Source organism: Lepidochelys kempii, chromosome 3 (genome assembly GCF_965140265.1).
Source record: "Lepidochelys kempii isolate rLepKem1 chromosome 3, rLepKem1.hap2, whole genome shotgun sequence".
Taxonomy (NCBI): Eukaryota; Metazoa; Chordata; order Testudines; family Cheloniidae; genus Lepidochelys; species Lepidochelys kempii.
In genome coordinates, this window is record NC_133258.1 from 42,226,047 (window position 1) to 42,253,757 (window position 27,711).

The 27,711-nt window shown below is 38.5% G+C and overlaps 1 protein-coding gene across 4 annotated transcripts in view; it reads right to left on the reverse strand.

The window, feature by feature from the left end:
* CSMD1 (CUB and Sushi multiple domains 1) overlaps positions 1-27,711 on the reverse strand; it is a 2,000,616-nt gene that overhangs the window by 321,782 nt on the left and 1,651,123 nt on the right. For all 4 annotated transcript variants that reach the window (XM_073336216.1, XM_073336215.1, XM_073336217.1 and 1 more), the window contains exons 29-30: positions 26,560-26,747; positions 20,595-20,789 (exon numbers count right to left, since the gene is read on the reverse strand). In XM_073336216.1, the coding sequence (XP_073192317.1) occupies positions 20,595-20,789; positions 26,560-26,747 (383 nt within the window). The remainder of the gene's footprint in view (positions 1-20,594; positions 20,790-26,559; positions 26,748-27,711) is intronic.

The following is a 27,711-nucleotide window of genomic DNA, read 5'->3' on the forward strand; positions in this document are numbered from 1 at the left end:
GGCCAAATTAAGAAGTGTCCCCTAAGTGGCATGCAAGATGTGCAAGATGGGGACAAGAAAGGAAAAAAGATACCCTCTAAGAGGTGTTTCAGATGTGGGAAGGAAGAACGTGCTAAAGACTTGTCCTAATGTGGTCCAGGATTTTGGGGGCAGGGATAGCTCAGTGGCTTGAGCACTGGCCTGCTAAACCCAGGGTTGTGAGTTCAATCCTTGAGGGGGCCATTTAGGGATCAGGGCAAAAAATGGGGATTGGTCCTGCTTTGAGCAGGAGGTTGGACTAGATGACCTCCGGAAGTCCCTTCCAACCCTGATATTCTATGATTCTAAAGAGAAAGAGGAGGTCCTTAAGAAGGGAAAGATATAGGAGACTGAAAGAGAGTCAAAGGAGCAGTTGTTTATATGCTCTCGGAAATGAGTCAGCCCCCTGTGCCTCATTCAAGAGGAATAAGTGGGGCACCTCTCCTGCTAATGAGCAGACTGATGGTGAGGTACAAGAAAAGGGCTCTAAGCCAAAAAGAGACCAAGCTTGGAATTATGTGATCAAAGCATGGGAACCCAGAATGAAGGGAAGGCTGAGGTCAGTGTTTGTAAAAGGAGCACACACACTGATACTGCAGTTATGGCAGCACCTCCTACACTTGAAAAATCAATTAATTCAGTGCTGGTAAGAGAGGACATTAGTGGGTTTAAGGGGACTTGCCACTTTGATGGAAGAGGTGCAGCAGGCCCTACAAAAAAGGGACAAGCTACGCATGTATAAGTGGGGTTTGGAATGGCAGGTGGATACTCTGGTGGATCAGAGGAAAGGGCTTCTGTTCCAAGTGGCAGAGACGAATGCAGCTCAGGTGAGAGAGTATTTTCTCTCTCTATGGGGTCAGATGACAGGAGAGCCGGGAAAGCCACTGGAAAAACAGAACACAAAAGTGCAGTGAAAGAAATCAGAACTGTACAATTTGCTCTTGGGTGCATTAGGTTCAAAGCGTGTGTGTGAGTGTGAGGGAGGATTTAAAAAGGTGGCCTGCCCATGGGTTGCAGAGCAGGGGGTAAGGCGGCCCTAATTACAGGATGAGCCACACCTGTGTTGTATTAGGTAGGTACTCCAGGATAAAAAGAACAGGAAGTTTCAGTAAGGGGATGTTATATTATTTTTGATGGAATACATAGGTGTTACGATAACCCAATCACCATGCAACATTAAACAGTGTTAAACAAGGTTTGGGGGTTGGTATGCAGAGACCTCAGGATGCCTAGTACCATGGCAAACACACCATTAAAAATCCTTTAGCTTTTATTAAAAATAAAGGAAAGAAGGAAAACTGGCATTTGAAAAGTAAAGTATTAAGTAAGACTTTCATTTTAACAACATCCTTTTCCCTTTAGCTGAAGAGAGTTTTTAGCAAGAAAAAATACCTTGGTTGATAATCTCTTAGATGGTGCAAAGATATTGATACCTGTTCTTCTGGGAAAAAGAGAAGAAGTTGCTTCAGAAGAGCTGGAACTGTTGCTGCTACCAAAGTCTAATCCAGTTTCATCTCAGGTGGTATTTCATATTCCTCTGGAGCTTCTGGGGTGGTAATGTCATCTGCGTCCCTCTCTCTGGCCCAGTGTGGTCAGAACATCTCTCAGGATAAGGATGACAAAGGCTCAGGATTCCAGGAGATGGTGGAGCTGGCAGCCAGGATGGTGAATCTTGCTGCAGTAGTCAATTATTCTCTCCAAAGTCTTTTTGATTAAGGACCCACAAAGGGAGTGGTGGGTGGAATAGTCCATCCCCTCATTATTTGGTCACCCAATTAGGCCTAGTTTCTCACAAACCAATTTTGGTTCACTGATTTCTGATAGCCCTGTCAAAATAAGCATCTGACTTTGATGTTTCTACAATGGAGCCGTGCTATGCAAAGGTACATAATAAAACTCCATCTAGCTGCCCTATATATTTAGACTATGGTCACATTCCTCAAAGAAGGTATGGAAGCTGATTGGTCCCTGGTGGAAAGGGTTACATTCTTTGCAGCATGTCACCCTTAGTTAATTCATAACATAGCTTAATGCAGCTAGTGATCCAATTATAAATTCTCTGGGTTGAAATGCATTGCACCTTCATCCTTTCTGCAAAAGGAACAAATATTCTAGTGTATACCCTAAAAGAGCGTTGTACTGTCTAGATAAAATGATTGCTCTGTGCATGTCTAAAATGTGTAGCCTAGTTTCCTTTTTATTAGAGTTTGGTTTTGGAAAAAACATAGGGAGGTCAATCACCTGTTAAAATGGAAATTAGAAACAATTATGGGTAGAAACTTTGGAGGAGGTCTCAGAGTTACCCTTCTTTGTATAATTTGGCATAAAATGGCCCTGCTGTAAGTGCCTAGATCTCGCCTACACTTCTAGTGAATGTAATTGCTACCCAAAATAAATTGCAGCAAGGGCGGTTTAGGTTGGACATTAGGAAAAACTTCCTAACTGTCAGAGTGGTTAATTGCTGGAATAAATTGCCTAGGGAGGTTGTGGAATCTCCATCATTGAGGATTTTTAAGAGTAGATTGGATAAACACATGTCAGGGATGGTCTAGATCAGGGGTTGGCAACCTTTTAGAAGTGGTGTGCTGAGGCTTCATTTAGTCACTTTAAGGTTTTGCGTGCCAATAATACATTTTAACGTTTTTAGAAGGTCTCTCTCTATAAGTCTATATATTATATAACTAAACTATTGTCCTATGTAAACAAGGTTTTCAAAATGTTTAAGAAGCTTCATTTAAAATTAAATTAAAATGCTGATCTTACACCACCGGCCTGCTCAACCCTTTGCCAGCCTCAGGTTCCGTTCACCTAGGCTGGCAGTGGGCTGAGAGGGGCCTGCGGCTGGGACCCCAGCTGGCAAGGGGCCAGCAGCCAGAACCCCAGACCGGCAGTGGGCTGAGTAGGGCCGTTGGCCAGGACACCAGACCAGCAGTGAGCGGAGCCGCTCAGCCCACTGCCGGTCTGGGGTTTCGTATGCCAGCTCCTGCCAGTCAGGGTCCCGGCTGCCAGCCCCGCTCAGCCTGCTGCCAGTCTGGGGTCCCGGCCCTGTCCATAAAGAGTAGGTACCTACCTTCTCTCTGGTTCTAGCCATTCTCTTCCTCTCTCTGCACTGAGATGAGGGTGGGAGTGCACTGAGAACAGGGCTGGGGGTGAAGGAGCAGACTGGGTGTTGGGGTGCAGGGTCTGGCCAGGAGCTAGAATGAGGGAGGTGGCTCAGGTTTGGGGCAGGAGGTTTGGGTGTGCTTACCTGGGCAAGCTCCCATTTGGTGCAAGGGGTGCAGGTGGGAATGTGGGGTGTGTGTGTGCAGGAGCTCCCGTTTGGTGCTCAGGGTGGGGGTGGGGATGTGGGGGGTGCCGGAGTTAGGGCTGGGGTGTGTGGGGGGTGCAGGGGTGAGGGCAGAGGGCTGGATGTGTGGGCTGGGGTCATGGGGGTGCTCCCAGCCCCCTGTCCTGAGCGGCTCACCGCAGGCCGCTGGAGGGGATATGCCGATTCCACCCCCTTCCCTAAGGTTCCCAGAGCAGAGAGCACACTGTGGCTCCGCTTTTCCCTCTCCCCTTCTGTAGCAAGGGCCATCAGCTGATCGGTGGCCGGAAGGGAGAGGAGGAGGGGCAGGAACCCAGCACACTGGGGGAAGAGGTTGGGGGAGGGGGAAGCTTGCCTGAGGAGAGAGTGGTGAGCGGGGGGGCGGAGAAGAGCGGTCCGGTCTGGTCCGGGCCAGGCAGGATTTTTAATGGCACGCTGCTGTAGACAGCAGCTGTTAATGCTGTAGACATTAACAATTGGCTCACGTGCTGTCTTTGGCATGTGTGCTATAAGTTGCTGACCCCTGGTCTAGATAATACTTAGTCCTTCCTTGAGTGCAGCGGACTGGCCTACATAACCTCTCGAGGTCCCTTCCAGTTCTATAATTCTATGAAAATGTCATTTTAATGAACAAGCCAAAAGAGAGCACATTGCTAGAGACTCAAACACGGGTCCCATCAATCCCATGAGAACAATATTTAGATCCCAAATGGGAGTAGGTTGTCTGATTCAGGGATAGACCCTGATAAGGCCCTTAAGGAATTGGACTACCGTGGGATGAGAGAAAACTGAGCTTTACAGAATTGGAGAGTCTAAGGTGGCTGATGATCCTTAGGGAATTCACCGTTTGTCCAAATATTTTTAATTATAATATGTAATTCAGTATGTCTAGGATCTGCATCTGCAAACGATGCAGCTGAAATAAATGGGCACATACAGTATATCATTTTCCATTTAGCTCTGGTGCAGTCTTTTCTACTTTTAACAAGTAATTGTATTTTGGACTTCTGATAAGCAACTCTTCTCTAATGTTGACAATCAATGCTGTAAGGTGGATGGAAGTTCAATCCATGTGGAGAATTTGGCTATGCTTCTGCAATATCAGATCAGACTGGAGAGGCAGCAGGATTAAGCACTGAACTCAGAGGTTCATTGTATCCAAAACCAAAACTGTCTTGGCCAGTCTGGATCTAGCATTATCAACTTTGCTGAAGCCTGTCCTAGATTTCTGATTATTCTTGGAATAAATTCATTTAGTTTCTCCACAATGGCCTTGTCATCCTTGAGCTCTCCTTTAGCATCTCTATTGTCCAGTGGTCTCACTAGTTGTTTAGCAGGCTTCCTGCTTCTGATGTAGTTAAAACAATGCTATTACTTTTTGAGTCTTTGGCTAGATGGTCTTCAAATTCTTTAATGATATTCCTAATTATATTTTTACACTTCATTCACCAGAGTTTATGCTCCTATCTATTTTCCATTCTATTTCCCTTTTTAACTTCCATCATTTACAGGACACCTTTTTGTCTCTCACTGCTTCTTTAACTGCATTGGTTAGCCATAGTGGCACTTTTTTAGTTCTCTTACTATGCTTTTTAATTTGGGCTATATATTTAAGCTAACCTCTATTATGGTGTCTTTAAAAAATTTCCATGCATCTTGCAGGGATTTCACTTTTGGCAATGTATCTTTTAATTTCTGTTTAACTAACCTCCTCATTTTTGTGTAGTCCCCCTTTCTGAAATTAAATCTACAGAATTGGGCTGCTGTGGTGTTGTCCCCACCAAAGGGATGTTACATTTAATTATATTATGGTCACTATTACCAAGTGGTCCAGCGATATTCACCTCTTGAACCACATCTTGTGCTCCATTTAGGATTAAATCAGGAGGTTGATATGTGGGTGAGTAGTAATCTTGTCAATTATGTCTTCAGAGAGGCAGAATTACAGGTAGGTATGTTCCTTCTTTGAATATTCCAATATTGACCAGATTCCTGCTCTTGGAAATTCAGAAGCTGTAGGGGAGTCTCCACAAAACTACAGATTATCCAGTCACAGAAGAAAAAGGAATCATATGAGGCAGTTTCACATACCCAGGGAGAATTGTGTAGGCTTCTCAAATCCAAATCCAGAACAGGAAGTGGGAGAAAATACTGAACAGCTGAGGAATGACGAGTGGCAGGGCTTCATGGTCCTCAAAAAGGGGTCAAAAGAGATGTTTCAAAGTGCTAAGCAGATATAAGAAAGGTAATACGTTCCATTGCATTAGAACATATTCAAATGTTGGAAAAGGTCTTTTTGAAGTGATACAGAAGACTTGATTATACCAGATATCTTACAAAATGTCAACTGTCAGATAAATAAAAAAGGCTACACGAACATTCTCCCCAAGAAGAAATGGTCATCAGAGAAAGATCTTCCAACTGTATGATGGCTTCCATTAGGTGACAGGTCAAGATCCAATCCAATTTTGGACATGGAGCAAGGGTGCAAATGTGTAAATAATTCTTGGTTACCCTAGAGAATGCTGTCCACAGAAGAAGGATGATTCACCATTAATGGATGGTAACAGGGTAAGAAACCTAACTGGACTTTAGGATAGAGCTAAATAAATTTATAAAAGGGATTATGTGATGTGGTTGCCTGTGATAGCAGGGGAGTGGGTTGATGGCCTAGAGGCTCCTTTCCAGTCCTATTTTCTTTATTATCTTAATATGTATTCAGAAACAAATTATTCAATGGATAACTATTAATATCAGCACTGTTTTGTCTTTACTAATACATTAAGCAAGGTCTGTCTGTAATATATTATAATGGTGATTAGGTGGACCCCAAGCTTGTGTTTGATCTATAGGAGATCACAAATCTCATTGAAGTTGTTGGGAATGCTGGTCACTTTCTATTCAGGCTAAATGAGGGGACAACTAAATGTTTAGTGATAACTGAAGCAGTCAAAGCCACCACCCAAAGATCAGAGGGAATGCAAGCACAGGGGCTAGGGACTGCTTTGATTGCATCTCCGCATGTATGACTTTCTGTCTGTGTGGGTCAGAAACAACCAGAAAAAAGGGCAGACAGATGCAGAAAGCCAGGAGACAACAAGAGAGGCACTGGAGTGGTGGCCTTGAGAAAAAGCTAAGAAAGAGAACTTTATGAACAGACTGCTGGCTAGAAAGAGTCTTAAATTCTAAAGAAACTGCCTCCTGTTGTTTGATTTCTACTGTGTTCTGGGAAACAGAATTTTATGTACATTCTTTGTAAATAAACATGATTGCACTAAAGAAATACCTGTCTCCCTCCTCAATTTCTCTTCCTAACTGAAACAACCTGATACTACCCTATTTACAAGAACAATGGGACTCTATCATTCCAACTATTATTTATGAAGTGGTGTCTTAGAAGACTTGGGCCTTTTCTACATTGCTACTTTACAGTGCTGCAACTTTCTTGCTCAGGGGTGTGAAACACACACACACACACCCCTGGGCACTGCAAGTTTCAGCACTGTACAGTGGCAGTGTAGACAGTGCAACAGTGCTGGCAGCTGTTCCCCTCATGGGCGTGGTTTTTTTACAGCACTGGGAGAGCTCTCTCCCAATGCTGGTGCCACGACTACACAGCCACGTTAAAGCACTGCTACCGCGGCGCTTTAACATTGCTAGTGAAGACATGCCCTAAGAAGTTAGGAATGGGGAAGTTCAACTAACCAACCCCTCTAGTTACTGAAATGGCTAATATCCCAGAGAATCTGAGAAAGGTGTCATTATGAAAAGTTTAAAATAGAATAGTCAGAACAGGCAGTTATAAGTAATGAGGGTATGAAATTCCCAATGCATCGATAATAGTATGAGCTGCAGTGAGGTAAAGAATCCATCTATCCTAAAATAGATATGGGGTAAAGAGGAAAATCTGGGTTTCACAACCTGGCCCAGTCCTGCTCTCTGAACAGAATCCAGTCTGTTACAATTGTATCCAACTGCTGAGTCCCATATGCTTCTAAGCCCCTTGGGTCTGGGTGGTGACTAATCACCATTCCTAGCTGTGGATCTTTCACGCACACTCCTACATGCAGACCCAATGTCTGATTGCTTCCTTGGGCACAGGGATCCCACAGTCCAGCCACCTATGTCCTGGAATCAGTATCACAGCTCTCCCATGCCCCCGGATGCTTAGAGTATACCAGATACAATGTGGTAGTAAAGCCAGGAACACAGGCTTAATAAAAAGAAAAGGAGCACTAGTGGCACCTTAGAGACTAACTAATTTATTTGAGCATAAGCTTTCGTGAGCTACAGCTCACTTCACCGATGAAGTGAGCTGTAGCTCACGAAAGCTTATGCTCAAATAAATTGGTTAGTCTCTAAGGTGCCACTAGTACTCCTTTTCTTTCTGTGAATACAGACTAACACAGCTGCTACTCTGAAACCAGGCTTAATAAAGGATTTCTTAACCTCAAAAACTTTACTCCAAGAAAATAAGCACAACAGAGTTACACATCAGTGTGGGTGGGGACAGGAGAACAGTCCTGAATGAACCCCAGGGTCAGATCTCACCCCACCTGAGAGCCCTGGTCAGCATCCTTTAGTTGGGGCAGTCTCTCCTGCCTTCTCATATCTCCATCCAGCCTGCTTGCATGGGGCTATGAAATGGCCCCCGGTTTAAAAAGTCTCTAACAGTCTCTGTGTTATCTCTGCCATTCAAATCTCCAACTCCCCGCTGCAGTTGGATAGTGTGTAGAGAGTTCATTGCTTCAAAGGATTGGCTTCATCACTGGGAGATGTTCCAAATCAATGGCCACTGATGACTCTCCCATTTTTAGCCCTCTTTGAGATGTCCCACACTCTAGCATGAGCAGGATGTCCAGAGTAGAGTAACCTTGTGAGGATTTGACTGGTTTTCAACACGACCTGGATATCTTAACACAAGATGAAGGTTACATTGCAAAGTGAAAGTTTCAGGGATAGTTACAATCAAAATGGTGTTCACCAAACCAAATGCAGTTCACAATTTGACACGGACATACCTCCAATCTTTCACATTATCTGCACACAGATAAAGTTCAAAGAAACAATGGATTAAAATGCGGTTACAGAGAACATACAGAGGGGGAAGAGGAGAGGAGTGAAGATAAAATCCTGAAGTGGAGCTGCCAAAAGAGATACTGTCAACAATGTAGTGTGCAGAACAACAACCGGGAGAGGACAGCATTTTTCAGCAGTGGAATTTACATGTTTTAAACTTGTTGTTTTAAATAAATGATTTTTAAAAAAATATTCTTCTTGGCAATTTGAGTTGCATATTTATCTCATTTTTCAGTTGACCATAACAGACTAGAATAGATATGTGGTTACCTAAAGCAGTCTTCAAGTGGCCTATGGTACTGGCCAAACTTACTTCACACAAAGTTAAACATATCATTGATAGTACAGTATCATATACTAGCTACAGAATGTATACAATCACATCATAAAACAAAGACACATAATAAACAGTACTTTTGCGTGCTTTATATTTATTTTACTTTTAAACAACCTCAGGTTAAGTGGAACAATGTTTTGTTTTTTTTCAGTCGCCTCCCATATGGGGGGAAAAAAACACTGTTCCACTTAACCTGAGATTGTTTAAAAGTAAAATAAATATAAAGCATACCAAAGATACCAGTTAGGTGTGTGTATATATATATACACTGTTTAATACATTGTTTAACTGGTATCTTCTAAATATGCATGTGTATATAAGGTGCAACTCACTTTCTTTTCTTCTTGTTATGTGGACCAGAAAACGCATATATGTATATATAAATATTGTTACTTGTTTTGGTTTTCTCTATATCTGTATCTACTTTTTCCCTCTCTCACACTCAAGTTTTCAGGTCCAAGTAACAAGAAGAAAAGAAAGTGAATTGCATATTATATATCCATACATATACACACATCTTTAAAAGATTCCAGTTAAACATAGCCATATAAAATCATGGCCAGTCATATCAAATTTAGAGCAGGGCTGAAAGTAAAACTCATTTTCTTTCCTGCTTGTTAATCCAGATTTTTTTTCAATCTGAGGATAGGCTCTGACGGCTCAAGAAAAGTGACATCTATTTCCAGCCTCTGCTATTAAAGACTTTCTTGCTGCTAAGGTCTTGTCCAATAAATAACAGAATTTGTTCTTTTTACATTTAAAATGAAACTGCTGCAATTCACTTAACTTGGACCTGAAAGCTATCAAGTTAAGATGTCAGGAGAAAAAAAATCAGACTGAGATGGATCAAAATCTGAATTTAACAAGTTATCAGATAAATTGTTCCATTGAATTCATTATTGCTCCATGACAAATTTTATAATATGAGCTTTTAAAGTTTCCTAACAAAATTTAATATGAAATAAAAATTCACATTGGAATTTTATCTATTACAGTGTTTTATCATAATATAATTATTTTTTTATGAAAGAAGACTTCTCTCTATATACAGTAGCTCATTTTAACCCTCCGTTACAATACAATCAACAATCTGCAACCTTTAAAGAAATGTTGCATTACACAAGGAAATCATTTTCTCTTGCTAGCTCTGAGAAAATGTTCTATATTTTCAACTGCAATAAAATGTGTACAGCGATTTTATCTGACTATAACATTATGCAAAGTGTTACTATTATGTGTGACTGTCAAGTGATCACTGTAAGAAAGCCAGATTTCATAAGAAGTGCTATAAAATAGACAGCGGTTTTGAGAAAACTTTAAAAGCAACTAAAAGTCAGTAGTAGTTAAATGATTTAATTGTAGAGAAGAAATGTCATCCACTGGTTAAAGGTCTAACTGGAATTTGGGATAGTTATGTTCAGCTTGCTACTGTGACATATTTCCTATGTGACCTTGGGCAAGTCACTTAGGCATGGGTTTTTAAAGGCACTTAGGTTACTGAAGATGCAGTAATCATCTGGAGGGATTTTCAAAAGCACTTAAGCACCTAACTCCCACAATATAGTTTTTGAAAAACTCTTTTGAAAATTCCATATAGCTAGAAATATCCAATCATTACCATGTTCTCAGCATTGAAACTGCAGAAAATATTTCTGAGGATCCAGCTGTTGCAATGCAATGCAGAGGTGCACAGGACATATCTCAGGATGGCTACTCATCCCAACCTGCAAAACAATCAAGCCTGCACATAAGAGATCTCCAACCATCCAAGTGAGACAGGCTATCTTTGTAGGAGATTCTATACTAAGAAAAATGGAAAGTAAGAATGTTCTGCAAGGGACAAGCAGACAAGGAGATGGCAGTGCTCTCTTCCTAGAGCCAATCTGAAACAGCATGAGTGAATAAAGTCAGATTGCGTTCTGAAATCAGCAGGTAAAGATCCGCTAGTGATAGTGGATATCAGCACTAATAATATGGCTTCACATGATACCTCACAGGTTAGAGATGACATCAGAGATCTCAGAAGGGTGCTGAATGACAGATTAGTAACTGAAATTGGATGGGCTTCTGAAGTTGGTGGACATGGATCCACTGATCATGGTAGATATCTACACTAATGATCCCACTTCACAGGATATCTCACTAATAAATTACTTTAGGGAATTCAGAAAAGCATTAAAGGCTAAGACTATCCAAGTTATCTTTTTGGATATCCTTCCTGTCCTATGAGAAAAGGAAGACAAAAGGCAGAAGATTCTGGAAATAAACTGCTGGCTAGGTAAGTGGAGTAAGGTATACAGTTTGGGCTTTTTTGGAACATTGGTCAGTCTTATATGAGGAGAAGGGAATGTACAGTTTGGATGGCCTTTGTCTCAGTAGAAGGGGAACCAATCCTCTACGGGACAGGAGAATATTAAACTAACAACAAAAGGGTAGGGTGAAAAGAGGGAACAAAGAAGACTTATTTAACACAAAATCAAGATGTCAAGAAAAAAAATCAAAATGTCACCTGAGTTAATGGGTCAGATGAAAATGGAGCCAAGTTTATTGCTGGGTAGATGAGAAATGGAGAAATCCACAATGTGTTCACCTCACCAGTAAAGAAAGGGGGAGTTGAGCCTTGTGACTGGGTGTACCCTAGGGGATGGAAGGCTGACTAAGCCAATCGGAAGAGGTTGCGAAGGGGACAGCCCTACCTAAGGGTGAGGGGGATTTCCTGTCTCTCCCTGCCTGAGGGAGCATGAATGATCTGACTGTCTCTCCTTGCCTGAGAGTTTGACTATTTTCTCTTGAAAGGAGTTTGCCAAAGCACTCTGGAAGAGAGCAAATTGACTTAGAAAACACTGAGGGGGGTCCCTACATTGTGGGGAGCTTTTCCATTGTGAGTAAAAATCTATTGTTCTGCAAAGAGGTTAGTCCCCTGGGCAAATCGGCACTCTCATCACCTTGCCACACTTAATCACTTCAGGTCTGCAACAACGCTAAAAGGTACATGGGAACCTCCACATCTTAGAGCCCACTAGTTGGAATACACTGGACATGTGAATCCAAGAAAATCTATCCTGGCGGTGTTACTTCCTGGTTGTATCCTGTTACTGATGTACCCACTCCAAATCAATCTTGCCCTTTCCTTTCTGTGCTTCCTCTATATTTCGCCTTGTAAATAATCTGTACCTTGATTGTCAGTTCATCCATTACAGAGGTGCCAGAAGACTGTATGTACAAGTTATAAGGCTAGCCATAGGGATAAGTACTGGTTTGGGGATAGTTGAAACCAAATAGGGAAGTAAGGTAGGGTTCAGAATGTAAACAGGTGGAGGCACCACATGTCAGTGGTTAAGAACCCAGGCTGTTGAAACCCACAGTGGCCAGTGCCGAATGACACTGGGTAAAGGCTCCTGTTGATGATTAGCTGTGACGCATAAAACCCCCTGACACAAAGGCATCAATGGATTTGAAGGGAAGAAATTATCTGATTGCCTATTTACATGAATCCTAGGATTGTAGCAAGCAAATGAGAGAAAATCCAATTGTTCATTTATGAACATAAATTTGACCTCGTTACTATTACTGAAACCTGGTGGAATGTTTTGCATGACTAGAATATTAAAATCACTGGCTATGACCTATTTAGGAAGGTTCAAACAGTTAAAAGGGGATAGGGAGTGGCACTCTATGTCCAATATGGTATTATATATTTCCAAGTCACTGAGAGTTTCAAAGCTTATGGTTTAATGTGATAACACATAAAACACATGATGGGGTACTAGTTGGTATATATCACAGATAACCAAATCACATTGGAGAACAGGATGACTGGATCATTGCGTGCGCACACACACACGCGGGCACACACACACACACACACACACACACACACACAATGCATAGGGGAAAAGCTGCACTATCATGGGGGAATTCAGTGTGAATGACATATGCTGGAGGTCTCATGCTGCCAGTACTAAAATGTCCTTAGATTTTTTTTAAAATATATAGATGACAACTCCCTAACTCAAAAACTATTGCATCGATCCAGCATAGAGGAATTCTATATCAGACCTCATCATGAAAGATAAAAAGGAATTCATCTCTGAACTAAAAATTAGCAGTTGCTTATGTGCAAATGATCATGACTTGATTACATTTGGTCTTTACAAACAAAGTGAGGTCCAAACCAGTATATATGTATTTTAAAAGGGCTAATTTCATAAAGTTAAAAACAATTATGAGCTAAATAGCCTGGGAAAAAGAATTTAAACAGAAAAATGTGAATGATCATTGGAAAGTTTAAGACTTGTATACTAGATCTCCAAAAGCTACAACCACAAAGTCAAGAAAGGTTTCACTGGTTAAAAAAAGTAACCTGGAGGGGGGGGGGGGAAGGTAGTGAAAGAAGCTAATAACAAATAAAAATACGATATAACGAAGGGGGAAACTCTGGAAGTTGATAGGGATGATGATAAATCAGAAGCTAGAATATGTAGAAAATTGATCAGGGAAACAAAAGGACACAAGGAGAAATCTATGGTCAGCAAAGTTAAAGACAATAAAAATAATAGTTTTAAGTAAATTACAAACAAAAGTAATTCTAATGGTCCATTGGTAGATGGATGTAATGGAACTGTCAATAATAATGCAGAAAAGGGAGCAGCAGCCAATACATAATTCTGTTCTGTATGTGGGGAAAGAAGATGGTTTATTCATAGAATATGAGGATGACTAAATACTTTCCATTCCAACAGTAATTAAAAATGATGTTAAACTAAAGTTAAACATTTTAAAATCAGCAAGTCCAGATAACTTGCTTCCCCGAGTTTTTAAAAAGCTGGATGAGGAGCTATCTAGACTGTTAATACTGATATTCAATAAGCCTTGCTGCACTGGGGAAGTTCCAGAGGAATGGGAGAAAACTAATGTTGTGCCAATATTTAAAAAGGGAAAATGGGATGAGCTGTGTAACTTTAGGCCTGCCAGCCTGCTATCAATCTAAGGCAACATAATGGAATAGCTGATATGGGACTTGCTTAATAAAAAATTAAAGGAGGGTAATATCATTAATGAAAACCAAGCTAGTTGTAAAGGCAATAGTATTGATAAAATAGAGTTAGACTCTGCATGGCATTTGACTTAGTACCACACAACATCTTTCTTAATAAACCAGAATGATACAAAATTAACATAGCACACATTAAAGGGATCAAAAATGGCCAACTCATAGGTCTCAAAATGTAATTATGAAGGAAGAATCATCATTGAAGGGCTATGTTTCTAGTAGGGTCCCGAAAGTATAATTTCTTAGTCTGATGCTATTTAACATTTTTATCTATGGATTGGAAAAAAATCAAAAAATCATTACTTATAAAGTTTGCAGATGGCACTAAAATTATGGAGGATGTAAATAAAGAAAAAGACAGGTCCCTGGTTGATAGCTTAACAAGCTGAACATACCTAAACAATATGCAATTGAATTCACCTAAATGTAAGGTCATACATCTAGGAACAGATAATGTACCCTATGCATACAGGATGGGGGACATTTCTCATGGGAAGAGTGATTCTGAAAAAAGACTTGGGGGTCGTGGTGGGTGCATAATCAGCTGAACATGAACTCCCACTGCAATGCTGTGGCTCAAAGAGCTAATGTAATATTTAGATTGATAAACAGAGGAATATCTAGTAGGAGGAGGGAGATATATTTAGCACTGGTGTGATTGCTACTGGAATATTGTGTCCAGTTATGGTGCACATATTTGAAGAAGGAAGTTGATAAATTGGAAAGGGTTTAGAGAAGAGCTACAAGAATTAATAAAGGATTGGAAGGCATGCCTTACAGTAAGAGACTCTAGGACCTGAATCTGTTTAGTTTATCAAAGAGAAGGTTAAGGGATGACTTGATCACAGTCTGTAAGTACTTATCTGGGAAACAAAAATTTAAATTGAACAAAGAAAAATATAACAAGAACTAAACAAAATGAAGAAATGCTCTAGTTCAAGAAAAGCCATTGCACTTGAAACAGGAACTAATACTGTTAAATCACATGGCCTGTGCTATGCAGTAAGTCAGACTAGACAATCACAATGCTCCCTACTGGTTTTAAAATCTATGAAACTTTAAAACCCCCTCAAAAGTATTTGGGAGTCTAACTTTCAATGAAATCAATTGGAGTTATGTGCCTATGTACTGTTGAGGATCTGGGCCTAAACAGCCAATCCATAAAATGGTGATAATTGCCTTTCCCTGCTTCACAGGTTATTATGGGAATAAATGCATTAATGATTGTGAGGCACTCACATATTAGTTTGATTGGTAGTTTCTCTAGCAAATCTTAGACACTAACATGTATGTTTAGAAAAGATCTTTCCTTGCATTTTCACATTTTAAGACCTATCAAACATATACACAAGTGCCCATAAGTCCATATTTTAGTCCCTCTTAAAGACCGAGTTCTGCCACACTGCTTACAATAAATATAATTAGCCCATACTAAAATTTCTTGTTCCATTTCCCTATGAGCTCCTTAGAAAAGAATTATCTCTTCTTGAAAGCGTAGAAAGCATGAAGCACTTGATTAGCATGGTGATAAAGAAACATTAAAATAAATTAATAGTTATGAATTGAATGAGTGTAGAAACAGTGTAAGTGAGAGGAGAATCAGGCCCACAGACATCAAAGGGCCTGTCACATTCTTCACATTGTCACATGGAATATTCATTGTGTAACCTCCCATTAAAGTCAATGAGAGTCAGAAACATAGGAATTGCCACACTGGATCAGACCCATGGTCCATTTAATCCAGTATCTTGTCTCTGACAGCAACCAGCACAAGAAGCTTGAGATGAAGATATAAGACACACCACAGTAGGCCGATGTAGGTATGTCTCATTCTAAGCATTTGTACTTAGTGATTGGTTAAACCATGAAGCACAAGGCTTTATTTGCCCTTAAATATTCTTTTGTAGAATTAGGTATTATAATGATAGATATTTTCATCCTTCATATAAAAGCCTTTTTGAATCTTGTTAAGTACTTGACTTCAATGACATCCTGTGGCAAGGAGTTCTATGGTCTAATTTTTGCACTGTTGGGTGAAAAAAGTATTTCCTTTTCTCAGTTTTGAATTTGCTACATATAAATTTCATTGAATGTTCTCCCGGTGGTGTTCCAAGACAGGAAGTATAGCCGCTCCCAATCTATTTTCTCTATAACATAAGTACAGCTGAGTGAAAACTGGAATTAACATTCCACAAGAAGTTTCAATCTTTTAACATTTTTTTTGTCCCAACTGGGACAAAGCTGCATTTTCAACATTTTTCACAGGATGAAATGTTAAAAAAAAAAAAGTGTTTGAAAATGGCAAAATATTTAGTTCGGGCATTTTCAATCAATATATTTCAGTATTTCTGAATGTGAATATTTTGTTTCAGGTTTTTTTGTTTGTTTGTTTGTTTGTTTCAGTTTGTTGAACTGCCCCAAATGCTTTGTTTTGGAGTCAATTCAACATTAAACTTCATTTTCCTATTGTGGTGCATTGTCTCATGGGAACTGTAGGTCCCAGATATCATGCCCCCATTCTCCTTTATGGGCCATGCTCAATGACCAGAATACATCTCTCATGATGAATCTGAAGCCATGTGATTACTACATAGCCAGAGGGGAAGCTGCTTTGCATCATGGTAGATATAGTCAAGCCAAGTATCCCAACCCAAAGAGAGAATGAGGGCCTAAAGTACAACTCTCATTAGGCAATGTGCCACTATAGGGAAATGTAGTTTAATGTTAAAGTGACTCAACATGAAATATTTTGGGTCAGTTCAACAAACCAAAATATTTTGATTCAGAGACCTGTCATTGAAAATATTTTGTTTTGGTTTTATTGATGGAAAATTGAAAAAAAAAATTGGAAAAATTTCTATTTTGAAGAAACTGCATTTTCCACAGAAAATCATTCAGATGGAAAATTCATAACCAGCTCTAAGTAGTTAAAGTTCTGTACAGCACTGAAAATGCCTGGTCTTTCACCAAACAAGCTTTTGCTGAAATACAGACAGAAGTCCTGTATTTTTCCAGGGAATATGTATAGCATAGACTGCAACCTTTTCACACTGCCCTGCCAATGTACCACAACCTGATTTGAAAAGGATTGGCAGGTAGAGGTTTCTAAGTCTCTGCGGCTATTCTCAGTTTCTTTGTTTAGATGCAAATAAGGATGCTAATTAATGTCCCCCTGAGGGTAAATTTGTAGAGCCATTAGCATATAGAGTGAAACCACACACTCATTTCAGGTAGGTGACTGAACAGCCAACAGTAAGGATATCAAGAAGAAAAAAATTGGATTATTTCATCATTATGTTAGGCTGAAGATGAACTAGGGACCTTAAGATGAAATATTTCATGTTATCCCAAGCTATTCAGTCTTCCATAAATATACTCTGTGAGTTTCCTAGAAAAGTTCTAAACTGATATGAAGTTTTGTATATCAGTGAACTTAGTATTAGAATAATAGAATCATAGGACTAGAAGGACCTCAAGAGGTCTTCTAGTCCAGTTCCCTGCACTCAAGGCAGGACTAAGTATTATCTAGACCATCCCTGACAAGTGTTTGTCTAACCTGCTCTTAAAAATCTCCTATGATGGAGATTCCACAACCTCCCTAGGCAATTTATTCTATGGCTTATCTATCTCATCAGGAAGTTTTTTCCTAATATTCTTCTTAAACCTCCCTGGCTGCAATTTAAGCCCACTGCTTCTTGTCTGCATAACTGATTGTTCCTTCCTAAGTGGAGTACTTTGCATTTGTCCTTATTGAATGTCTTCCTATTTACTTCAGACCATTTCTCCAGTTTGTCCAGATCATTTTGAATTTTAATCCAATGCTCTAAAGCACTTGCAATCCCTCCCAGCTTGGTATCGTCCATAAACTTTATAAGTATACTGTCTATGCCATTATCTAAATCATTGATGAAGATATTGAACAGAACCAGAATCAGACCTGATATCTGTATTGTATAACATTACATTAAAAATGGTGTCTAAGTCGACAGTGGCACCAGTGCAGGTAAAAAAGCACTTAGCAAAATCCACCTTTGTATATGAGAAACATCATAATTAAAATAAACATTGAAAATTAAGGCAACTTGATGTTAATAGGGTGAAAACAGGATATAAAACATTTCAATTCTTGGTTACTGCTTCAGCACCAGTTCAGAATAGCACAATACAGCATTGCTGAGAAAGCCTACAAAAAAGCACAAACTAGAGATGAGTATGGTACAAACCCTTAAATGGAAAAAAGTAGAATGAATAAATGATTTGTCAATCTGTAAATATATAGGATAGAGATCACCAACTAATTTCACAGAAACAATAAGAGCCAATAGCTGGAAACAACATGTATTATTATTATTACTTATGTCAAGGTTCCTCCCCCACTCTGAACTCTAGGGTACAGATGTGGGGACCTGCATGAAAACTTCCTAAGCTTACTTTTACCAGTTTAGGTTCAAACTTCCCCAAGGTACAAATTAATTTTATCCTTTGTCCTTGGAATATCCACTGCCACCACCAAACTCTAACTGGGTTTACTGGGAAACGTAGTTTGGACACGTCTTTCCCCCCAAAATCCTCCCAACCCTTGCACCCCACTTCCTGGGAAAGGTTTGGTAAAAATCCTCACCAATTTACATAGGTGACCACAGACCCAAACCCTTGGATCTGAGAACAATGAAAAAGCATTCAGTTTTCTTACAGGAAGACTTTTAATAGAAATAGAAGTAAATAGAAGTAAAGGAATCACCTCTGTAAAATCAGGATGGTAGATACCTTACAGGGTAATTAGATTCAAAACCTAGAGAATCCCTCTAGGCAAAACCTTAAGTTACAAAAAAGACACACAGACAGAAATAGTCATTCTATTCAGCACAGTTCTTTTCTCAGCCATTTAAAGAAATCATAATCTAACACATACCTAGCTAGATTACTTACTAAAAGTTCTAAGACTCCATTCCTGTTCTATCTCCAGCAAAAGCAGCGTACCGACAGACCCAGACCCTTTGTTTCTCTCCCTCCTCCCAGCTTTTGAAAGTATCTTGTCTCCTCATTGGTCATTTTGGTCAGGTGCCAGCGAGGTTACCTTTGGCTTCTTAACCCTTTACAGGTGAGAGGATTTTTCCTCTGGCCAGGAGGGATTTTAAAGGGGTTTACCCTTCCCTTTATATTTATGACAACTTACTATTACCAACAATAATAAATAATAATTTGTATCAGTCATGATTTAGGACTAGTGTGCTAAACACTCTAGAAACACATATCAAGGTGTTTGACTTGGTACTACATGACATTTTGATTATAAAAGCAAGGATAATATAAAATTAACATGGCACATAGTAAATGGATAGGTTTCAAAATTGCCTAGGGAGGTTGTGGAATTGTATAAGGGTGATCATCATCAGTTGGTATTGGTCCTGCTTTGAGGAGGGGATTGGACTAGATGACCTCTTGAGGTATCTTCCAACCCTAATATTCTATGATTCTATGATCATCAAGCAGGTGTATTTCCAGTGGAGTCCTGCAGGGCCAGGGTTGTTGGCCCTATGCCATTTAACATTTTTATCCATGACCTGGAAGAAAATGTAAATTCTTCACTGAAGAAGTTTGCAGAGGACAAAGAAATTGGAGGAGTGGTAAATAATAAAGAGGACAAGTCACTGATTTAGTTTGATCTGGATTGCTTGGTAAACTACTGTAAGGAAACAAACAGCTACATGTAAATCTATACACACTGACAGGCTGGGGACTGCAACCCAAGGAAGTAGTAACTCTCAAAATATTTGGGGGTCATGGTGGATAATCAGCTTAACATGAGCTTTCAGTGTGATCCTGTAGCCAAAAGAGCTAGTGCAATCTTGGGAGGGGAATTTAGAGGAGGTGTAGAAAGGTTATTTTATCTCTATATTTGGCACTGGTGAGGCCATTGCTAGAATACTGTGTCCTGTTCTGGTGCCCACAGTTCAAGAAGGATGTAGATACATTGGAAAGGGATTCAAAGAAGAGCCTTGATAATGATTAAAGGATTTTTTTAAAAAGTATGCCTTATAGTGAAAAACTCAAAGAGCTCAATCTATTTATCTTAACAACGAGAAGATTAAGGGGTGACTAGATCTACAAGTATCTACATAGGGAACATATATTTAGTTATGGGCTCTTCAATATAGCAGAGAAAGGTATAACATGATGCAAAGGCTGGAAGTTGAAACTAGACAAATTCAGACTTGAAATAAGTATACTTTTTTATTGTTGAGAGTAATTAATCGCTGAAACAATTTACCAAGGGTTGTGATGGATTCTCCGTCATGGACAATTTTTAAATTAAGGTTGGATATTTTTCTAAAAGGTATGCTATAGAAATTATTTTGGGGAAGTTCTATGGATTGTGTTATATAGAAGATTATACCAGATGGTCCCTTCTGGCCTTGGAATCCATCAACAAAAAGATGGTCCCTGTCCCAGGGGTCTGCCAATCTAAGAATAACACAACAGACAATAGATGGATACAACAAACAGTATAAGGGGAACACAAGGAAACAGTGAGATAATCCATGTCATTAGAGCTTGACAGCTGTTGCTGTTAATTTGAAAATAATAAATGGTCTCTGTCTAGTATAACACCCAGTGGACATCTATACAGAATACAAAATCATCTGTTCCATAATACACATATAGAAATTTGTGGGATCTCATACACTAATGTGTAGTAATTATTGGCAAAGGCTGAGTGTTTTGACCTCTAGGATTTAAAAAAAGTCTCTGAATCTGTTAACTTTATACAAAAGTTGAACACTATCAGATATAATACATACCATTACAAGATGGCAATACTCTGTTCCATGCTGGTTTTCCATCAACACCAATCACACATATTATAGTTGAAGGATCAATAATCTTATATCCAGAATCACACTGATAAGTAATAGTCGACCCAAGTTTGAAGTCTGTTCCAATTCTAGTCCCGTTCATTATGCTTCCAGGGTCAAAACAAGCTTCCCGTGGTTTTTCTGTTAAAATGGATTATAAATAAAACAACAGTGATCTAAAATACGTATTTAACAATTTGCAGTTTTAAAATTAGATTAATGTTTCCATCTTGTAATTAGAATACATTTTTCTTACTGTTAAATATTGCTAGGAGGTCATTGATGCTTGCCTAAGCTTATCTGTCTGGACAAGAAAATTACACCTACATCATTTAGTAAGATATTAAGAAAATCTGCAAGCCACAGCCTTAAGCTCCATAAAGATGAGCATCAGGCACCACCAAAGTAATTGACTTAATGTACATTCCCGACAAACTCTCTCTCTCTCTCACACACACACACACACACATGCATCATACATCATTTGAAAGCTTAATATGTCTACTTTATGATGAAGTATGATGGGGAAGTGTTAAGTGGTGCTATTACCATAGGAACGGGGATAAACAATGACACCAGCAACAAGTTAAAATGACCACTGAAATATTTGCATTTGTTTCTCTTAGTTTAATGAGTATGTATTATTTCAAGATATACAAATTGATTTTTTGGTAAACTCAAAGCATATGTTGAACACACTGGATTTGTTGCCAGCCATCATTTGTATTACAGCCATGCTATCTCTGATGTACACTGTGGTTTCTTTATCACATGCTCTTAGCTCATGGTTTCTTTTAGCTTAAGCTTCCAGCTGATGCCCTAATTCAGCTTTGTCTGTTCTTCCCATTGTTCCATCAGCATGGAAGAGGGACATAGGCACAGGTCCTATTATGTGACTAAGAACAGCTGCAATTGAAACCATCATCTCTAAATCTTGCTAAGGACAGGGCTTGCAGAAAACAAATTGTGGACTGACAGTTGCTGTGATTCGCCCTCCCTTGCAAGATTTAAATTTGGTCTTCTTGATCATGTCAGCAAATGTTTTGATGCCAGATTTCTTGACTGGGCTGAAGATGCTATATGTCCCATCAGAATTAAGTTAATCTCTTACAAGTCTCTCCATTTGTTCTTCTCTAGTGTCTTCTATTTTCAGCAGACTCTTGTACATCTGGTGTTACTTGCAGTCCAGTAAATATGTTGATAAGCATATCTGGATGTGATTCAGGGTCAAATGGATTTGTCATATTATTGATGACATGATTGGAAAGAGTTGTAACAAGCATGTAACATGCTAACATGGGGGGGAGGGATAGCTCAGTGGTTTGAGCACTGGCCTGCTAAACCCAGGGTTGTGAGTTCAATCCTTGAGGGGGCCATTTAGGGATTTGGGGCAAAAATTGGGAATTGGTCCTGCTTTGAGCAGGGGGTTGGACTAGATGACCTCCTGAGGTCCCTTCCAACCCTAATATTCTATGATTCTCTTCAGTGCAGAGGCAAGATCTTGTTCATGGACTTTGTCTTCATTACTTGTTAGATCACTTCTTTTTTCTGAGTGTTTTTTATATTCATAATATGAAGCTGTATACTGTCATCTCTAGCACTAATCTTGACCTATTCATAAGTATCCCTGAATTAAAAAGTTATTTTCTAGAATATTTCAAAGGCTAGTACTGCATGCGTAGGCAATTATAAATAAAAAACCTTTTGCCAGGCAGGCTAGATGCTATATTGCTTATACAAAAGCTTACAAATGGAGAAGCATTACATTAGGAATTCACATACATTTATATCTATCGACTATGCAGTAAAAACTATGGGCACATTACCTACTGCTACTGGTGCGCAATCTTCAGTGAGAGACTCACCTGGTCAGTAAATTCCAGTTGAAAATATAGAAAACAATTACCATCACTTGTGAGATACTTTGACAATTAAAAAAATGCAATGTGAAAACATTTCATGTTAATATATTGCAAAATGTTAATATTTGCCATTTCTGTCACTCCATAAAGATGAGCTCCATCACATGCTAAACAGCTTAAACGCTTATGGGGGAAAAAAAATTCCCACACAAAACCAGTAAAAATCTTTTAATATATTGTTGTTTGGTAGCTTTGGCCAATGAACACCACATTCAGGTGTTGAAATTAACTTAAATAGTAAAAACCACAATCATAATCATGTTGCAGTGTTTCTGGAACTGTGCAGAAAATTACACTATACCATTGTTTCGCCTCTCCTATATCTTATGTCACCACTTCACAGCTCCACATCATACATCCTCTAAAATTGCATAAAATATGCTTTCAAATGATATACTATGTTGGTCTGTATGGAGTTGGTATATTAAATTGCAAAAAATATGGCCCTTTTTGGAAATTGCTGTACAACTAATATTTTCCCTGTTCTTTGGTGATCAAATGGACTACAGAGTAGCTGTGTGAGTTCAACACAGTCACACAGAACAGAAGAACATGGTAATTTACAGGATCCTCAGTTTTACATCAACCTTTTTACTAAAGATCACAGACTATTCAGTGATTTCCCAATAGTCAATACAGAAAAATAACAAACTATAACAGAACAGCATAAATTTAGAACCACCTTCAATTTGGTTATCTTCAGATATAAAGGAAACTAATAGTAGTCTGAATGAAATGATAACAAAATTAAAAAGTAAATAGTTATAGTAGTAATAAGGTATTAAATTTGACAATACCATAGGACTACCAAAGTATACGCTGGGCAACTCATTGCCAGAGCAGCTACTTTTTTGTATGAAAGGGTTGCATATTGTTGTAAAAACAACGAGGAGTCCTTGTGGCACCTTAGAGACTAACAAATTTATTTGGGCATAAGCTTTCGTGGGCAATAACCCACTTCATCAGATGCATGGAGTGAAAAATATGGTAAACAGGTATAAACATACAGCACATGAAAAGATGGGAGTTGCCTTACGAAGTTGGGGGTCAGTGCTAAACAGTTGTCAACTGTTGGGAATGGGCCACATCCACCCTAACTGAATTGGCCTCATTAGCACTGACCCTAACTGATACAGACTAACACGGCTACCCCTCTGAAACCTGTATTGCTCTAAGATAGTTGGCTAACTTCACAAGGGAGATTTAGATGTTACAATGCCTAACTTTAATGTACCCCTCCACTGGAATTCCCCTACTGGAATTCAGAACCTAGAGTTTGGCACCCAAGTTCCTCATGTATTGTATAGGGAAAGTTAGGTATTTAAGAAAGGGATCCAAAGAAGCCAACACACTGATCAGGAAGCCACCTAAGTTATCCAGTAGGAAATACCAAAGAGAGGAGTGTGGCCTACCCCCGTTGTGCCTCCTTCCACTTGGCATTCACAGCCATGAACCCTCTTCTGGAGTTAGGCATTTAAGGCACATCAGCCCTTCTTCACAAAGAAAAGGATGACAAAATAGTGGTGGTGCTAACCACACACACACACACACACACACCCGTATGGAAGGGAATTTAGGCGCCCGCAGGTTAGGTGGAAGCTGAGCGCTGGCTTTATGAATGCTAGTGAAGGTTAAATGTTGAATTTAGGCACCTAAAGGAGCAGTTAGGCACCTAAATCACCCATGTGAATCTAGCTTAGTACAAATACTACAAAATGGCTTGCATGAAATCCTGGGTCTACTGAAGTCAATGGGAGTTTTGTCATTTTCTTCAGTGGGGCCAGGATTTTACCCACTATATTTAAGACATTAAGAGCTAATGAAAACTAGCAAAATAATAAATAAATAAACAAACAAGCAAGCAAGCAGGACACTGAATTTCATAGGAGTCCACAGCCACGAAATCCCCCAGGTATTGGACAGATTATCAGCTGCTATGCTGGAACAAATTGTTAACCAATCTAACATACTAATGTGTCAAGTTTAAATAATTCTTTAAGGATTAATAGGCAATATTAGTTCTGATATTTAATTCATTGATTGATTAATAATTTGCATTATTAAGATATGACCTTATTTCAAGAATGTGGTTGAGATGTTTTTTAAATAGCATAATTTTATGGTTAGAAGGCATTTTGCAGTTAATTAAATGGAAGCACTGTATTAGATACATATTACAGTGGATAAAAATGTTATACTTTTTCTGTTATAATAAGGTATGACAACTTTTTGGCAGGCAGTGTAATTACATTAATGGAGGTGCAAATATTATATAACATGGTTATCTTTTACTGTATTTTCTTTCTGTTGTTTTTCTGAATATTATAATACTCTGCAAAATCTGCATGTTTATGAAGTAAGGTCTACCATGGGCTGAATAACTTCAAGATGAATAGCAGAAAAGTTTATAGAAAATATACACTAAGGCCTTTGGTTTTGGAATGTATTGTTACAGTATATGGTTATTACCAAGTTAACAGGACATGCACTCCAGTGATTAATTATTATTATACACACATTTTTAGGTAGTTTAGATTTAACAATTTACCTTTCAGCTGTTTGATAGCCCATTTTTCTTTGTTTATTTGTATTTAATATTTCAAGAACATTTTGTTATTTGATATGTATATGTTTATAATATAAAACCTATTATATATGATATAATTATATAACTTAGTTGTGCATTTCTCACACACACACACACACACACAAGTAGAGAAGGAAGAGGGGAAGTTGGGAATTTTTATGTCATTTCCTTTGTGCAACCTTTCCCTCCTTAATATTCAGCAATACTATTCCTTACTATTTCCTACATAAAATAAATATTTGTGTTTCAAATTCAGTTCAGAAGAGATAGGCCAGGATTCCTTGTACAAACAATGTAAACACAAATATATCACAGTTATTCTGGGGACAGGAGTCTAGCTGGCCTGAAGGAGAAAAGGTGAAGAAAGAAGATAGTTAATAAATGGGAATCAGGGTTTAAGTGGGTTGACAATTCATGTTCTTTTGGTTTTGCTTGTTTCTCATTTTCTTTTCTTTCACACAGAGTATGGAGTTTTTCTTCAATTGACTGGAGTGGGAAGCTGAGGCAGTATCTTTGAGGCTGAAAGCTTGAAAATTCTGAGCACAGATGCCAATTTAAGCAGAGAAATAGCTGCTCATTTGAGAAGAAAATGTTGCATATTCACAGGATGGTTATTGAGAAATAACCAAAAAGTAATTATATAAATCCTTGTACTCTGGCTAATAATGACAGCCAAATTACAAGGATTCACATATCCATGGTTATTCTGAAATAGCCATACAATGTATACGTACACCATGCTGCAAATCACCCACAACCAAAGTGTAGAGAAAAAAAAATGTAATGGAATGTATCAGTAAATGTACAACATTCCTGTATTCTAATTGGGTGAGACAATTCCATTTCAGTAGAACACTTTCTAAATAACATTGGCTATTTTTTTTTTATTTGCACCATTTCCCCTTCCTTTTAGAAAATGAGAGTGTGCAGGGATGTCAAAATAAAAGGAGAAAAATTGCCTTTTTATGTACCTCATCATTTGCAAAGGCTTTTTTTAAACATAAATTGAAACAAAAAATTATAAACTTATAATAATAACTTATAATAAAATTATAAAATTATAAACTTGTATCTTTGAATGAATCAAATATTATTTAAAATAGCATTTTCTTCATTGTTTTTACACTGAACATTTTCACAGGGCTGATATAAAGTGATATACCACCAACATAAGACTGTCATCAACTAATTACACAACACCAATATGTTAAAAGATAAAAGAGTAACAAAAACATTATTTATTATGTATAGCTTAACTTTTAAATATATTTATATGCATTCACACAACAATTACAAACATATGAAAAATAAGTGTATTATGTGTATAAATATAGTTTTAATTAATCCTAATTTGAGACACTTTCCTTCTGTGTGTTGACACATATTATGTTAACAACAGTACCTTTGTATTCAATGGCGAATCCTGACATGCCAACAGAAGCATCACTGCGGAATGCTAGAAATAGACTATTGGCACTGCTCTCTATTCTTTCAGGTGCCTGGGAGCCTTGAAAACTGCCAATTAGAGGACTGTTAGAATCTTCCCCTTCATAAATATGTAGAAAATCATAACTGGGCTCCATATTGAAACTGAAATAAAGGAAAAGAGAATGACATTGTCTCTATTTTTTGAGAAATTATTTACTACTTTAATGCTGTGGCTGCCTTTTCTTTTTTAAAAAACATGATTTCATCTGCAGAAATAAAGGAGTCTTTAAAGTATATCCCACAATCCAAATACAACATGCCTTGTAAACATTAATTGATCAATGTCTAATTTAAACCAAACTGCCCTGATGTGAAGAGCTCCCAACACTGTAACTTATTTTTGTTGGTACACACTTAGATTAAACTGTAGCATTTACTGTAGTTTAGAACATTAACTGTAAAATTTTAGAATTTAATTTAGGGAGAGTTTCTTAGTGAATACCACGCTAGACTGAAACCTGGGAGACCTAGGTTCTATGCCCAGTTCTGCCACTGGTCTGCTGGGTAACTTTGGGAAAGTCAGTTCTCCTCTATGCCTCAGTTTCACCATCTATAACATGGGCAAATGTTATTGATCTCCTTTGTAAAGTGCTTTGTGATCTATGAACTCTATGTAAGAGCTAGGTATTTTTATTATTGAATTATAAGCAATGCATTATTAATATGTGTATTGTAGGGTCTACAATGTATTACAGGAAGGGGAACAACACATATTTATATCGTTGTACAAGTCAATTAGATTCAATGAAGGCAGTACAGCAGAAGGGGATCCTTAAGAGAGACTTCAACATGGACTACGCAGTGGCCTTGAGATCAATTCAGGGAGGCTATATGGATGAAAGCACAAAGATGATAATGTGAGAACCTTATAAAGAGATGGACAGAACCTGAAAAATTGCTGCAGTGGAGAAGGTCCAAGAGCTACATGAAGCTCAACAATGAAAGACAAGTAGGCAGGGGGGTTGTGGGTTTTGCTTTCTTTTCTTCCTAATCACCTTCTGGATACAAAGCCATAAATAAATATTTTGTTGTCTCTGTTATAAGTGTTGCAGTTGAATTTTCTTCT